The following is an 18,015-nucleotide window of genomic DNA, read 5'->3' on the forward strand; positions in this document are numbered from 1 at the left end:
CTATTCTGTAACGTTCAATTCGAAAGATCTAGTGAACTCGATCACGGTCCGCCATGTCATTGGTTGTGAGAATAATTGACCAATAACGGGAGAGAACACGATCGAGCTCACTTCAAATTGACAGTTACAGAAAAGCCTAGCTGTTACAAGTAATTTACGGAGATACGACCTTTTTACTTACCAAAATAGTCTCAAGTATTACCAAGAATCAGTAGCGGACTTGATTTATTAATAAATTAAAAAGTCATTCATTTCCTTTTACGCCCATAAACAGTAATTACATATTTAATCTAGTCACGACACCGCCCTTCGTAGCGTCCTTTGCCAAGTGGGTCTAGGTATTTTCGAGGAAAAGGAAAAACCTTTGCAAATATAGGCAATTATGTATGTTTTATTATCTGCTTTTAACTTTTTGGCTTGAAGAAGAGAAATTGAAGGCATGGAACATAAAAAGTCGTTGTAAATAACGTTTGAAGTTGTTTTTGAGGATGCTCGACTGATTTCGAAATGTAATGGGGGCTCTTAGTTGTGAGCAGAATGCGACCAGCTATCTCGTAATATCCAAACATAAATCTAAAATCGCTCTGTAGCGATGTAAAAGAAAGACAAACAAAGCCATATATTAGTAAGGATGTACAATATAAGTGCGCCCTAGCAACAGTGAACGATTGTTTAAACTAGACCAGACTAAGTAGATCACTACGTCACTGTGATGCGTTGACCTCTTCGCTGCTAGGAACTTTCCTACTGAGCTAACAGCAACAGCAAGGAAAAATTTATTCCCTACCATTCATTACTTATGTGTATTAAACATATTATCGTTTGACCAATGTCCCAGATTAAGAGATTACCTACGTCTGTGGATATAAGATAAAAGATGTGCTAAGTAGGTACCTATAACTGGGTTGCGAAGTTTTTCGTTAATAAGGCTGATTCATGCTGTATTCTCTATGAATTATGAGATGAAAGATTAATTTTAAAAACATAAAATGTTAATTATTATGTTATTGGCTTACTCACGTAAATTTTTGACGAGGAACTCGACTAGTTTCAAGCCATGCTAGAGGCGTCAAACATTTACGTGAGTAAGCCGATAGACTACTCACGAAAGTTATATTAAAAAAATAATAACATAATATGTATCATTATATATATTATAGGCATATGTAATATGTAGGATACATATTACATATGCCTATAATATGTAGGATACATATTACATATGCCTATAATATATATAAATCTTAATAAGAAGTAGTTGGATAATTCTACACATCAAGTTTCTAGAAAGAGCTTATTGTATTGTTTGTACATATACCTCCATAGTTATGTTGTGTAGTAACATACTATAGCCCAAGACAGAGACTCCTCTGTTCTTTGCGCAAGCACAACAGCACAACATATGCTTGCTAACTGCAAACTATGTTTCGCACCTACATTATACATCTACAAAAGGCTACTAAACAATACCAATTTATCATTGTCTCGCTTTGTATGATCTTTCTTCATGTTCAAAGATCAGTTTATACTGGTTTTGCAATGTGTGTGTAGTGCAAGTACATAGGAGAGATGCTTGTAGTACTTTATCTATCTACTTAAACACTAACATGTTTGTGTATGTACTTAGGATATCCAATATTAAGATACATACTAGTCTAGCTCAGTATAATCCGGAGCTGCGGACTATCTAGCGGGTTTACCGGGGCTCCGGCTCGAAAAGCAGGAGTAGGAACATGGTGGTTTTTAGTCAGTAAGAGTCTGACACTCTCCTCTCGTCTCGCCCAAGGCGAGACAAGTGATTGGATGATTTTTACCCCCATAAAAAACCAAGTATAATACGTACGTAGTGCCCAGTTTGATACATGCTACTCTATACAGTAATTTCCGAATAGAAGTTTCTGCAAAACGACTGAACAGATTCATTACATAATTTGGCACTGAAATGAACCATTACATTGAAAACATATGGGCTACTTGCTTTAATTCCAGTGAACTGTAATACCAGTAAATAAGGTTTATAATGCAATATACAGTACAGTAAATTGGTATAATAAAGCATTTTAGTTTACGATATACGTCATTGTAGACTGCAAGCAGTGGTTGGCAACACTACGTGACCTACTCGCGACCATTGCCAAGTTCACGATTAAATATCCGCGGCCATGTTTTTTTGTAGCTCTTACTCAATAACTATTGAATAGTTTTCAACAATCTCCTGTTTGTAACTTTCGATTCTGCCTACCCATTCTTTGATTGTATGATTAATGATCGATTATTATGTTAAAACTTTCTCGTGTTGTGTGTAGGATGTTTGAAGGATTTTTCTATGTACAGAATAATAAGTTGTAAAAAAATAAGCATGTTCTCTCTTAACTCGCAAACACCTCCAAAATCATTAAAAAGTACCTTTCTTTTTGTGTTTGTATTATAAATCAAAGTCAGTTTAACCGTTTAGGCATAAAATCATATCAAATAAACATAATTTGCTTAATAAAATAAATAAATTCTATAGGAAACTCTGTACCCATAGTATAAGCTTGATTTACGTTTAAAATAATCGAAACGAGAGTGCGTTCGGAGCTCTGATTGGCCGGCTCGAATAAATCAACCAATCAGAACGCCGAACGCTCTTTCGTTTCGATTACTTTAAACGTATAGCAAACTCGTACTAAGGGTACTGAACCTGACCTCTCGTTAGCCTGACAGTCATAACACCGCTATAATAAAATTAAGATCTTTCAAAGCCGAATAAACTTTCCTATACCATAAAACAAACATAAATCATATCATACACGAGCCCTGTATCATACAGATAAGTCTAATTAGCAGAATTAAGTTTATAAGCAACAATTAGCATGGAGGATTAATTTCGTGGATAATCCACGGGCTTAGCGGATAAGACAGTTTTAAACTTCATTATTTTATTACGGCTTGAAGAAGAAAAGCCATATAGCCATGTTATACTTAGCTGTATAGATAGATCATTATCTGTTTATAAATGTCAGTTTTTGAAACGTATATTTTTACTAGCTTCTACCAGCGGCTTCGCCCGTATCCAATCACCCAAGTCAGTCACCCTGTCTATATACCAAATTTCATCAAATTCCGTTCAGTAGTTTCAGCATTTTTGACAGACAAACATCCAAACAATCTTTAACATTTATAATATGAGACTTCGCACAAGTTATTGAGCATAGCCTTTTTAAAATTATGCTGTGTAAATGCTCTGTTGCGACATCAAAGAAAGACAAGAAAAACATCTTGTTCCTTCTACAATAGTAATTACATTAAACATTGTAGTAGTAATACATATAATAGCCACGTAATTCTGCAACATTGTAAGCAAAGCAAAGAGTTATCTTATAAGTAACAGTTTTCCTAGAACACATAGATAAAACGGAAACTCACAGTCCTAGGTAAACATGTTTGCCTATCGATTTAGGTCGGTGTAAGTGGCTGTATTAGGTACTTCTACGTTTATATTCCTATAAAACCTACGTCTATATAAAGCTAGTATGAGTAGGTTTACTTGTGTCTGATTGTATAGAAAATACATAAGGGAGTGAGATTCAAAGTCCATGGGAATGAATAACATTTATACGTTTAGTTTAAGTAAAAAAATATTTTAAAAAGCCACGAACTGTTGTGGTGAATCTTAAGGATTTTATACAAGACCAGCTACAGGCTCTGCTTGGTTCCTATAGGTCGTAGCGTGATGTTTTCCTTCCTCGATAAATGCACTATGCAACACAAAAATAATTATTAAAATTGGACCAGTAATTGCGGAGATTTTGGCGTTTAAACAAATTCTTGAGCTTTATATATTAGTAGTCGTAGGTATACAATATAGATTCATTCAATTATTATGCTTCTTGGAACTTCAAAACCATAATTTATTTGATTTTCCTAACGTCACTATGTTTCTTGCAGCGTCATCCTTGGGTGCAGCGATGACAATGCCAATTTGCGGTTTCCTAATCGCCCACTTCGGATGGGAGTCTGCTTTCTACTTCACAGGTAAAGTACTATATAGTTTGGCCTAATTTGGGGAGAATTTAACTTTTATGGTGATATTTTGAAAGGTATTTTCATTAGAAAATTTATGGTTGTTCTGTAGCTGTTTGTAGCTAGATCTACAATACCCTACGTCTTACTAAGCATGTTAAAAATATCCAGGGTATCGAAAGGGCTGATGAATCAGGTTGACGATCGTGTTCACACCTCAATGACTTTGTGTGATCCACAAATAGTAGTTTCGGGTCTGGGTGACACATGTATGTGAACTTGTATGTTTGTAAACGCACCGACGACGGTACAAAAGAAAATCCTAGTGTGGGGCAACGTTCTTTTTTTAAAAGATGACTTATTTCTGTTCATATTTATGAGTAAAAGCTTTTTATTACATCAACCAATTCATTTAATATCCTATTAACTATGTACTTCTTATTCAGTTAGTTTACTGCAAGTTATAGCAGGTTTCAATTTCCATTACAAATAAGTTATTGGCCACTAAAGGATCATGCTCGTTGTATATCTAGTTATTATCTGGTTTTCTAGCACTTACAGAATGCTCGAGTGGAATATCAAAACGGTCGTAACGATATTGAGAGGCTCCGGGGAAAGTTTTCAGACTTATCACCGAGATATATTGAAATAATAAAACGTGTAGAAAGTCGTGTAGGTACTAGAAGTACTTAGAGATTTTGTGAAAACTTGATCAAAACATGTTATTGAAATGTTTCCTAAGATGATGCCTCATGATGCTATTTTTGGTTCTCATTGAGCTTATATACATGTTCTCATCTATTAATTTAAAACTAAAGAATAGTATAGGTCTATATATACATTAGTCAGGTCAGTATATACATTGATAGCTGCGACTGATGATAATGATGTTGACATTGAGTTTGTTTTGCAAAATTGAACCTTATTTACAACTAGCATAAAGCCTAACTCTCCCAAATGTGACAGGTATCATCGGAGTGATGTGGTCGGTGGCATGGTTCGCGGTGGTATACGACACTCCGGGTCAGCACCCTCGCATATCGGAGACGGAGCGCAACTACCTCATGAAGGCGCTGCCTCAAGACAACAATAGCAAAGGAGTAAGTACCTTTCTCCACTTTTTATTGCTTTGGGAGTACCTAAAAAAAAACTTGAAAAAGCGTTAGAAGAAGGGGGGAGGGGGCTCTTCAGTAGAGGAAGGGTTCTTTAGATAATAGCTAATGTAATGAAGTTTCTTAGTAATGCCTTTTGGATATAGTTTTTTTAATTAAGATCTTGGCATGAAAGTTAAAAAATCGCCAAGTTACCTGTTATTTAATAACACGTTTAAAATACTTTTCTGTACTGCACCTTTCTATTGTTAGTGGAAAATATCCTCGAAATCTAATTAGTAACTGTTGAATGCAAAACTGAATTTTATTTGTTACATTGCAACCTTCAATTCACTTGACAACACGATAAATTTATCTCATTGCCAAACCTGCATTGTGAGCCCTCCAGCATAAATTAAACTAAGGAAAAACCCCGGCAATCGAATGCCCTTTCTGACAAAGGAATTTTGGCAACGATTAACTTGTACGAATTAAAATTCCATCGACATAACAAAATTACATACTCATAAATAATTTGGAGTGTGCACAATGCATATCAAGGCTGGTCATTTGAATATAATCGAATTGGAACATTTGTCGTCATTTGCGTAACTAATTGGGTGGGAAACTAGTAGTAGTTAGCAAAGTTAAGTTCAGCTCTGTCAAATGGCATTTAAATGGTAGATAGAATAGAAAAGTCATGGTTGAAAATGGCTAGAACTGCTTCGAGAAATGGACGACACGGCTGTACGAGACTTGGCGGGTGCACTGCCGTGCTCCCAGATGTATGGGATAGACACTGGCAAATTTTGACAATATTTGTGTCAACCGCATACTTTGTTTTTTATTCACTTCCTTCAATAGTGTGCATGTAATTTTTGTATAATAGGCGGAGATGAATAAAAAATAAAATGTTAATGTCGTCACACACGAAATACCGGCAAAAAAGAAAAGACGGCTTAGCTGTCAAAGTGACAGTCATCTAAAACGTTTAGTTACAAGTGACAACAGGAAAAAAGAGATTTGTTGAGATGAAAAATAAAAATTACAACCACAATGGTTTATCCTTTAATTGTTGTTAAATACGCAACATTTTTAACATTGAAATTGTCATTGTCATCCATTTTGTAATGCCAATTGAATCATGACGATGATTTGCGCATTAGATCTGAATTGAATACTCCAATCAAGTGTTGGGGGTTTTCACAATAGTTGAGTACTACTGCACTTGTAGCATATTTAGTACCTAGTTGGAATTGTTCCCACTTTCTCATAAACCTGTTAGCATTGAATAGAAGGATGGAGTTGTCCCAATCTGTCCAAATCTCTTCCTATCAAAACTTTATATACTTATAAAATAGACATGGTAAATAAAAAAATTGATTAAAAATAATGACAAATTAGGTTAACTAAGACTAAGTATTTGTAGTGATTGATGTTTATATATTTTCTCTTCATCCAAGCCGTATGATGAATGATGGATCCATGAAACAGAGAAATATGTAAAAAAAGGAAACCCAGCAGTGGGAAAATCGGGAAATAATAATTTTATGAGCGATGTAAGATCTAAAATACTTAATATCTCAAACAAATACCGTGGCCATGCATCATCACAGTTTCCATAAAACCGCCCACTTCCTTCTTAAAACCAAACAATAGATGTACGCACTACTCGACAATGTGTGAACAACGCCATAATTTATAGCCGGTGCGCCTGCGCATACATTTAGATTTGCAATGATTGTAATTGTACAAGTGGTTTAATGAGTGTATTGTTACTGTTGAACACTTGATTTCAGATTTAAGTTATTATTTTAAATTCATTTGTGTGAATTACGCAAGTTTTGTTTTTAAGAAAATTTTATTTTTTTGAAATTTTCCCTCTAAATATAAAACTTCAGATACTGTAGATACGTTGCCGTTGTTTCTAAAATGCCGGATTTCATAGATTAGACTTTATTAAATATTGTAGTAAATTACATAGGATTGATTTAGTTAACACATTTATACCTAATGCGAAGTTAAGTCTACACAATTCCACGTAGCGGGCATTAAATTCAAGCTAAGAATATACTTACTACGTATTGTCCTGAGTCATAGACTTTTTGGAACGAAAACCTTCCACAATATCCTACGTGCATTGATTACTAAGACCCATGAAATATGTATTTAACCTAATTCAATAATACTGTTAATTTTCCATAACAATCAAATCGTCGTCGAGACTGTTACTTTTTCGAAAACATACTGTCATGTCTTAAAAAACTAATAATAATTTAATAATCACCTTTAACCAATAAATCTAAAAAGCAAAACATTATTATTATTAGTACTCATAGGTTACCCACCCACTGGTAGGTTAGAAGTCGGTGCCGAAAACAAACATCCGAACATAGCACCTCCTCCTTTTTTGAAGTCGGTAACGACAACATCCTCATTGTAATCGTAAAAAAACCAAAACCATTTCATGACAACGCAAAAAATAAGTTGTCAATGACGTCAAGAAAAAACGAAACAAATTGCATTATTATTTTACCGCGCACTTTGTTTTTTTTTTTCTAATTTATTATAACCAGCCAGGATAGGACTTGACATAGTAACAAATGATTTAAAAAAACATAACGAATTTTTAAAAAAAAAATATTATTCATCACACGTACAATTTATACGTTTAAAATTCGAATACGACTATGAAATACGGAGCTAAACTTGGGTACATTTTTAATTCGCTACGCTACATGTTATTTTTGCTCATTGTAATAAATTGTATTGTTGTAATTACATTAATTACAATGCCGAGATTTATTTATGTAGTATTTTTAATTAAAATACCGTTGCGCATGGCAAAGGCGCAATTCTTGGCGACACTTTTCCTTACGGGGTAAATTCCGTGTTCTGTGAACTATGTTAGGATCGCGAGTAATGTTGATTGTTTTTTTTTTCTAATGGCGTCACAGACTGTGTACAGAAGGTTTAGTACGAATTTGTTCTACGTTTAAAGTAATCGAAACGAGAGCGTGTTCGCTGCTCTGATTGGTTGGTTTATTCGAGCCGGCCAATCAGAGCGCCGAACGCTCTCTCGTTTAGCGTAAAGCAAACTCGTACTAAGGGTACAGAATATTGCGTTAACTCTGCCATGAGAATTTTCAAATACCTTTACAATTTTTTATATTGGTTTGGCAACAAACTGTGATTCAATTTCATCTTTATGTGTCGGTTAAGCAACACTAGCTACGACATTTAATACTGTAGTTCTTTTCCTATTGCTTTTAAACTTACTTAATATTACGTTTTATCAACTTCTTAAATGAAATAAAAATAATATGTGTTAAGTGATATCTTACTTACTTATATCTTGTATCAGATTGTAGAAACATGGTTTAATAAATAATAAAAAGTGCAGTAATAATGATGTCATGTAGATTGAGTCAACTAATATGATAAGCATGCACGCATCGTAGTATGTGTGATTCAATTCTTGGAACTAGGGCCATGGAAAATTGCTTTTGCATGGAATAATGTGTGGTAAAATTTTAAATTCAATGCGTCACACTTTTAATATGTTCATGTATTTGCGTATAATATAATACATATTAGATTTCATATTATAAAATAATTATAGTGCGTTGTCGGCCTTTAGGGGGTTAGGAATTTATAGGTTGTTGGGGAAGTCCGGTAACCTCACTCATATAACGAAACACAGTGCCAGCGTTGTTTCACGTCGGTTTTCGGTGAGGTCGTGTTACCACTCCGGTTGTTTGTTTCAATAAGGTATATTTTTTGTCAGTCAAATGGCATCACTGATGTATAGGATGTTTAGATTAATAATAGTAAAAACAACATAACAAAGCTGATTTTTAAACTTACTAATTTGTGCAACTGACAATTTGATCTGAAATGAAAATACACATTCCTGTGGCTACGTCTAAACTCACGATGAAGCAAAAATAAATTGTGACGAACTTTTTAATTTTCAATCCATGACATGTGTGTTCACAACCGGCAATGTGTAAGGCACTCTATAACCAATGGTTCTCTCTCGCAGCACATTCCAGTGCCATGGAAGAAGATGCTGCTATCTCCTCCAGTGTGGGCCATCATCATCACGCACGGAGCCTCCGTCTTCGGCTACTTCACCGTCGTCAACCAGCTGCCCAGCTACATCGAGAGCATCCTGCACTTTAACATCAAACATGTGAGTTTTTCTTTTAAACTGCTATAAAAGTATTAATAGACTTCCCAAAAGGCTTTTCGAAAATTTCTCAGTAGTAGCACGGAGTCTGGAATTGTGCCCAGTATATGCCTATATGGCAAACTGTATGCTTTATTTTAATAGATTTCCCAAAAGGCTTTTGGAAAATTTCTCAGTAGTAGCACGGAATCTGGAATTGTGCCAGTATATGGCAATTGGCTCATCCCTATTACATGGGACTTAAACATAAATGGTGAAAAGTGGGTGTACATTGTATAGCGGCATTACGATGCGACTGTTAAGCACGTGGTACAGATTCAAATTGTTGGGTAAAAGTATTATCGATAAAGGCGTTCTCAAAAAAAAAAACGCATGGAACTAGGAATTTTGCCTTGAGTCTACATATACAATGGCAGTTTGTGGAAAGATTTCTGTTGGTTAGACATGGCGACGATAAAAGGTGAAATGTACACCGTGACCATGGGCCCGAGGGTATACCAACAATCAGGTTGAGTGCTTAAACTACTGGAACTTTCCATCTGAAGACAGAAGTTCTGTTTTCAGTCATTGTTTAGCTTCTATTATCCATAATTTATTATTCTACCTTTTATCTTACATTACTTGACAACCAAAAATGTGTTTCTTTGGGTATTGTTAACAAAATCGATTGTTACTCTGCTTGCTCTACCGATCCAATATTTGCAGAGACTGGTAAACGTCATGCCTAAGATAATAGCACGCGAAAAATATTTGCCAAAACTACGTATTGAAGTAAATTGTTAACTTGGGGCTTGTAAAAGGCCTTTTGTGTGCTTAAATCAGGGGTTCCCAACTTTTTCTTGGTCAAGGACCAGTTTTATATCATTCTAATTACACTAAGATTTTCTCCAGAGTCATGAGAGGTTTTCGTGTTCATAAAAATAGTGACATTTGTGTTATAGGAATCAGTACTCCTTTTTTATTATATAAGCCGGTAAACGAGCAGACCTGATGTATGTATAATCGCCTCCTCTCAGATTTTCCGTTGACATAAATTTAATTCGACCGTTAACCGTAGATAACCGTAGATAGATAGAGGTGTTGTCTTCATTTTGCGGTCCATTATTTGGGTACCACTGGCTTTAAAAGATCAAGTTCTTAGTATGTCTAATTGTTAGAAATAATGTTACATCATTATTCGGACTTCTATTGTTGTTCTCAATGCCGTATGGTAATTTCGGTAATCAATATTGACAATGCTCAACGCTTACTGGCTTACGAACATGTCATTTTGCCAATGAACCACGTTTATTTTGAAAAAATACAATTAGGACTTACAATGAGGTAGCATTGGTTATTTGTTTCTTTTGATTTCGAGAAGTAGGTAATTATTTACAATAGATTCTGGTGTTAAGTACACTGCATGTTTATGGCCAATTAATCAAATTGAGTGTCTAAGTGATGGAGAGTTTCTAACCTCGTGTCGACTCAATATCTAAGTAATTGATTTTCATTAATAGTAAAAAAAGAAACCATTGGATGGAATTTATCAAATGATCTGGGAATGGGTAGTGCACAAAAAGGAAAGCTTGGTATTCTAGAGTCTATAACATTTTAGAGGAAGTTTCATTTTAAATAAATATGTACAGTTATACCTTTCCCTTTCTGGATTAAGGGGCACCATATAAAGTTATATTAAAGTAATAAAATCGGGAAATACTTATTAGCAAAAGAAAAAGAAAAATTGGGTTCAACGTCCATAATTACTTCAGACCTTCGTGTTACGTCGACTTACATAAACAAAGTAAATAATACTAAACTTTAAACCTAAGGAATAAGGTTCATATTAAACGAGAATGAATGAATGCACCCCACTATCGCATAAACGCCGCGGCACTTACGATTTCGTACGGTGACCATACTGAGCGCGGCGAAAGGACATTCTTGCAAAATAATGTTTATTTGTTTTGCAAAAGGTATCATGTTTTGTTATGCAACGTTTTTAAATGTAACACGACTTATTAATATTTGGTTTGGTATGGTGTTTACCATAATTTTTTTTTTTCAACGATAATAAATCTCTCATATTTAGCTTTATACTTGTAAAGGCTTTTCGTGTCGTGCTACGTGTTGAGTTTAGACGTAGAAGAAATTGCGTGTAACATTAGTTATTCAATAATATTACTAACAAAAAGTCAATAAATATTATCAACAACCTTCAATAAGAATTATAGGCACTGAAAAAAATATTTAGCATCCATCATTTGAAAAACGTCTCTTCATAATTGATACCTATTATTAGGTAAGTAGGTAGTTAATTTAAAGGCATTATTTCAAAACTTTTGTAATTAATTTAGTACCTACCTCTCATACAAGGTTACAAATTCATTCTGTTAATTAAGAATTAGTTATTATTAGCTCCACGTGGTTCATATTTCCTGCTGTGAAACCCATCTGTTGGTAATCGTTGTTTATACACGTGTTGGCTATTCAGAGCTTGGATCTAGGAACTCAATTTGTAAATAGCATTAGGTAGTACCTAATATCTAATGCTATTTTTTCTCAGAATGTGAAGAAAAAGTCTCGTACGTCATCACTTGTGGTTTGGTTCACTTTTTGTCCGGTCAACACATGAGGTTAGAGTTTGCAGCTTAGTTACTATTGTCAAATATTTTTTATAATGTAGGCATCAATTGCATTAATTAAGATTTCATCATATTTTCGAAAATTTTAATGATATTTTAATTTTGCTAATGAGTAATAATTACCTTTGAAATGTGAAGTCATGCCATCAAATTGACTATGACAGTCATAATTAGTATATTAACGTTATTTATTGTTTCAGTTATAGGAAGTCGTTAGTACTTTATTGTCATTGTGAAAAAACATCCAACAATTTAATAATGTAATAAAATACGTGTTATTTTTAAACCATCTTATTGAGTGTTTATAATAAGCATAATTTTCTAAAACGACGCCAGTTATTCTTGTGTGTTTAGATCATTCATACCTAAATCTTCGATATACCATCAGATCTAAGATTAGACTACTCTAAAAAACTAAGTTATTCAAATAAAATGAATGTTCTTTCATAGCTTTTTTATGTGTTCAGTAACGATTTTTTATTGTGGAAAAATACAAAGTACTAACATCCACAGAACTCGTGATATCTATAAAACTAGAATCGGTTTAGCCAAAAGATTAACCGGTTCAATCTGGATTTTATATGAATCCTTGTGAATATATTTGAATTTATTACAATAATTAGAATATTATTAGAGTGACCAAAATAACTGTTAACTAAATTAAATGGAAGGGAAATATTTAATAATGGATAAAACTAGTTGTTGTTTAAAATTTCTCGTCTATTTGTATTAAATGCAGTGTTGTTTTTTGAGGAATCAATTGCACATGGGCTTTATTATTTAATTTTCTTTCACATTCCATAGTGAACCAGGAACTTTTAAAGGTTTTTTGTTAGGTATATTGTTGCTGCTTAAGTCTACTTTTACTTTACTTTTACTCATTATGAGTAAACTGTACAAAAATAAATTAATATTATATACCATTTTATAAAGCTAACGTCCATGGCACAATAAATATTGCAATTTATTACCAGTAATTTGCAAATCACAAGTGGTTGAAGCTTATTAGAACTTATTTAGTACACGCCGAGGTTGCAAAAGGCACTTATAGGTAGTTACATTAAATTGAAAAACCCAGTTATATCACAAACCTGTGTGAGATTGCGATCAGGCTTCTATGTGTGTGTGTGCTCAAATAACACATACAAACTGGTAGCCCAAGTATTACCTAAAGCATACCCTGATATGCAATTTTCACCTTTTTATCAAAGACATTTTGACTTCATCTCGCTTGATCAGTTGTGAGGTTGCAAAGGATAAACAAGCATCACGCAAGCCTGCTACCCTATTGCATCAGCCAAAAAGTTGACAACCTCAGATGAGTTTTGTAGCAGTAAATGTGAGTTACTACGTCTTATTCGATGTGGCAAACGTTGGAAAAACAACCTGTCTTTGGTTCCTCATGCATATCTTACGCACAATCACTGAAATGATGTATATCTATTGAAATGTCATTGCCAACATAATAGAAACTTCAAGTTTATCGGTCTACAGACTGCTGCGTTGAACGTGTTTTTTAATTTGCGGTTTGAATCAATGCTTCTTTTTTTTTTAAAAGAATTTCGTTGCATCTTTTCTAGATTCAGATTTCGTGTAGGTACCTATTTTTTTAAATGTATATTTGTATCGTTGTTTTATGTGGGATTATAATAGCGCCAAGTAGTCATTATTAAACTTTCAACAAATAAAGTTTCACGGGATTTTATTAATGTGACATATTAACAGCTTTTGAAAGTCAACCTGTATCATAAAGTAATAATTATCCAGGTAGAAGCTATTAAAGGAACAGGATTTTCATTCGCTAGAAGTCGAACGAAGAAAGTGGACGGAGCGAGGTGCACGACATGTCTTTCTCGTCAATTTTACTGTACCGATGTCGTATAATTGAAAACTACTTATTCTACAATGCACTAAAATCACATGTTTTGGCCATTTCATTTCACAAACCCGTCGTACATGATAGAGATTTTCGAAGCAAAATGTGCGTTCTCGAATTTTAAATTTTGCGTACCCTTAACCGTCGAAAAACATATTGTAGAATTTGGGAGAAAAAGTATACAATAATGCATTGTTTTCACTTGTTTTATTACTGCGCGAATAAGTAACTATTAATTAACCTATCGTATATAAGACAACAATAGAAATTAATCGCGTCTCGCGTAAATCTGCGTTCCGGCACACGACGCGTTAAAGCAGTATTTTTTTCTAACTCAATAAAAAACTAAATACTCCACCTAGCCTAGCAACTATGTATCACACAGCCGATGCGTGAAAATCACGAGTGAAATTCATAATCAGGTTAAAATTAAAATATTCATCAGAATTTTAATTACGGCACGCCGTGACAAATTGTCACTGCTAACATCTACCTATCTGACCATCTACGAAAGTAATTTATTATAGGAATTAATTAAAATGCGCCACCATCTTTATAAAGCTGGATTATACCTGAATTACGTGTAGAGATTCTTTAATCCTCGCTATTCGCACAGCGTTCCGCGCATGCGTGGCGTCAGGCATGAGTCATCGTTCGTCGGACTGTCCGGCTGTTTGTTTCAAACATGGTTACCATACTAGAGGGATTGCGGTTATTTTTTTCTACGAATGTGTCAGTGTTCAAGCGCATTGTTATTTGCTTTTTATTATTTTAATTAGTTTTTTATTTTATAATAATTCAAATAAAATGAGAAATATAATTAAAATAGCTAAGTGACTGTACAAAAAGTTCAGCAAAAATAAATAACTAAAGAAAATCAAATATTAGATTTAATCTGCATACAAAGGTATGGCTCGTAAAAGAAAAAATAAACTTAGTTCAGGTATATAAAAAAATAATATCTACTATTTTTTTTGCGAACTGATCCAAAAAGCAGTAGAACCAGTTAAAAGTCTTTCGTGACCTCTTAAATCCAGTTAATACCGGATTAAGCTATTTTTAATTTTATTTCGTCCTAAATTTGACCTCACCGGATTTTTCCAGTTCACCCAACAAAGCGCTCACATGACGTGCCCACGTGTAATTTATAGATTTTTAAGGCGGCAATAACCTCAACGCCATTTTGTTAAAAAAATCTGCGGTTAAAGGTACTTATCATAGCAGTTTTTTTACCATGTATATGTTATTAAGTCAATCGATCAAAAGCTTAGACAATTTTTAGAAAGATTACAATAAAATACGTCTTGATTTTTCATTGGCTCCGATTTTCTGTCTCGCACAACAAAATTGTGGAATTATGTATTTCCGAACCGATACGACTTTTCAAATCTTCAAGAAAAGAGCGTATTCCTTTTTAAAAGGCCGGCAACCCGCCTGTTACTCCTCTGGTGTTGCGGGTCTATAGGTGCCGCTGATCTCTTCACATAGCCTCCTACTCCATTAAAAAATAAGTTACAGAAAAAATAATAACATTTTCAGTTAAACACACATTAAGATCAAGACATCATTAGAACTGCTTTAAAGCCCTTTCAAACTACTCTAAACCAGTTTTATCCGGAAATAACGAGTGCTTTACATCCATCTGATTGGACAGCAGTAGGCAATTTAGATCAAGGGACTTAATGTCCTCAAGCTGCTTGGGAGAACTGATTGGTATCATGCAATCGTGCAATGATCCCGGCTTATGAACTAGTGGTGTGCATCAATCAACATTACGCGTAGATTATGTGGGAGGAGCAGTAATATTTGTATGGTATATATGCATATATTGCTGTGTTTGATGATCAAATGTAATGACATATTATACAAACATTGTCCTGTGCGCAGAATAAATAATCACAATAAATTAGACAAGGACTTGCCTCCTTGGAAGAGTGGTCGCAAGTACGACTGTCAGGTAAGGGGTTTCAGGGTCGATTTCCGGGTCGAGCAAAGTATTAATTTTTTTTAGCAGTAGCACGGAGTCTTGAATTGTGTCCAGTATAGGCAATAGGCTCACCCTCTATTACATGAGAATTATAACTTAAATAGTGAGAAATGGGTGTACATTGTACAGTGACATAACGTGCTGTAATGTGCACTTCTGCCTAACCCTTCGGGGATAAAAGGCATGACGATACGACGATGATAACTTACAAATGCGAACACGAAGAGGAAGAGTATTATAATTTTCTGTTGGAAACGCTAAACTCTTCCGGCAATTAAATGGAACCCTGACAAGGGCATTGGGCACTAATAGATCCATTTACCACAAGGTCCACCACCATCGTGCAATTGCCATAATAATTACGTCACATGTCATCTTTATTGTGGGTTAAATATATCAGTAGGTAGTGTATCCCATTGTCTCTCGGCTGATGATGAAGATGATGATGATGAGTATATCCCATGAATTTCATAAGTGTATTGAAAATCTATCATAATGCATTATAGTTATGAAATGAACATTTGTTAGTGAAACTTTTTGGAGGGGTTAAATTTGTTTAAAGACTTAACCGCTTTAGGTGGAGCGAGGTGAAAAGCATATTAGCAGTATCAGATTAGTATCAGACTCTTACTGATTAAAAACCACCCCGTTTCCTACTCCTGTTTTTCGAGCCGGATGCCTGGTAAACCCGCATAGGCCGTAGCGCCACAAACTCTTACTAACTTTCTATTTCAGAATCACTTGCAACCACTAAGTTTATCTTCGATCATAATCTCATAATGAGATCATGATATGACACGTACGATCATCTATTTATAACGCGCCAACTGTCATACATATATTTCTTAACCGATTTTTCGTTCCAACATTCTGTCGTGTACAGTTCTGGTATTATTACAATCCTGAGCCGAGGATTGCGCAATTAAAATTACTTAATGGCCCGACGCGGTGCAATCATCCTAAGTGCAAAGGTTTGAGCTCTAAATTACTATTCTAGTAATGCATTCGTGGAAATTATAGGACATTGACTACACCATTTTGATTGGTACCATCATTTATAAGCAGTTTCGGTTGAAATTACAGAATTCCATCTAAAATGGGCAATGAACTGGGGGCCTACTCCGGTTCTCGAACCGAAGTTTCGTTTAATTTTCGGCCGTAGGTTTTATTGATTTACTAATGAAATTACTTAAAATAACGTTTTATTTTTAATTTCAAATCAAAATCTATTTATTTATCTTCATTTCATTCGTTCATTTTTGTTCACAATAAATGGAATTGTAGTATGCAATCTGCGAAGTTTCGGACGAAACTTCGTTTTTCGTTGAATTAGAGTAGGTAAGGTGTCAAGTAGAAGAATTGGTACTGAAATTTAGTACCAAAAAAAGTGAAAGCAATTTCCAATGAAAAGAATTTACCATTTGATCAACTACGTCAGTAATGTGAATTGTAAAACGATACTGACCTTGCCAGTACAGAATAATTGAAAAACAAACAACCGAATACCATTCAGACAGTACAAAATTGACTCGTGCTAAAGAAAATTACTTAACAATTACTACAGGACCATTCCGAGACATGTTTATGGCGTCTCCATAAAATTTAAGTGCATGCTCAAAATTCTTAGTGTTCCTCGGGTCTTATGAAACCGGTAATTTTTCTCAACGCTAATGTTAGCTGTTTGGTCTATCTTTAGACTAAGAATGCAGTCCTGCGTCGCTTACTTGATGAACAGTTACTACTTAGTTGCTGTGTACGGTCGTAGTAACTATAAAGGTGGAAAAAAAGATTGATGAGCATGCTTGATGGCTCTAGTTGATATACTGGAAGTTGATGTGAAATGACCTTAATGTTTCTGAAGTCCGGAATGGTAATCTAAAAGGAATTGGTTGGTTAGGTGAATATACTTGTCTACTACCTACCTACTGCGTTTTTTGTCTTTTTTGTGGTAATTGAATTCTGTCTACAGTTCATTCTGGTCATAGAATTGTGGAGATTTAATTTCAATGTAACTGAATGTATGCTTTAACCAATGTCCTGTAACACGTGCCTGTAAACGTGAATGTCATACGAGCGAAGGATAAATAGAGAGAGCAATATATCAAAAACACGGGCGCCTCTGCGATGTAGAGTAGTAATCTAGGCTGAAAGAAGAGACCTATAATATTTTAGAAGAAAACAGTCATGAAAATGGCGATCTTTTTCAGAGGTAATTTTAATCCAAAGATCTTATTTCTCCA

General features: G+C 34.5%; 1 protein-coding gene across 1 annotated transcript in view; it reads left to right on the top strand.

The window, feature by feature from the left end:
• The window catches only part of LOC118271609 (sialin), a 56,977-nt gene that overhangs the window by 22,961 nt on the left and 16,001 nt on the right, over positions 1 to 18,015 (top strand). Inside the window, exons 6-8 of the mRNA XM_035587707.2 lie at positions 3,931 to 4,017; positions 4,972 to 5,105; positions 9,142 to 9,291. Of these exons, the coding sequence (XP_035443600.1) occupies positions 3,931 to 4,017; positions 4,972 to 5,105; positions 9,142 to 9,291 (371 nt within the window). The remainder of the gene's footprint in view (positions 1 to 3,930; positions 4,018 to 4,971; positions 5,106 to 9,141; positions 9,292 to 18,015) is intronic.

This window comes from Spodoptera frugiperda, chromosome 5 (assembly GCF_023101765.2).
Source record: "Spodoptera frugiperda isolate SF20-4 chromosome 5, AGI-APGP_CSIRO_Sfru_2.0, whole genome shotgun sequence".
NCBI classification, from domain to species: Eukaryota; Metazoa; Arthropoda; class Insecta; order Lepidoptera; family Noctuidae; genus Spodoptera; species Spodoptera frugiperda.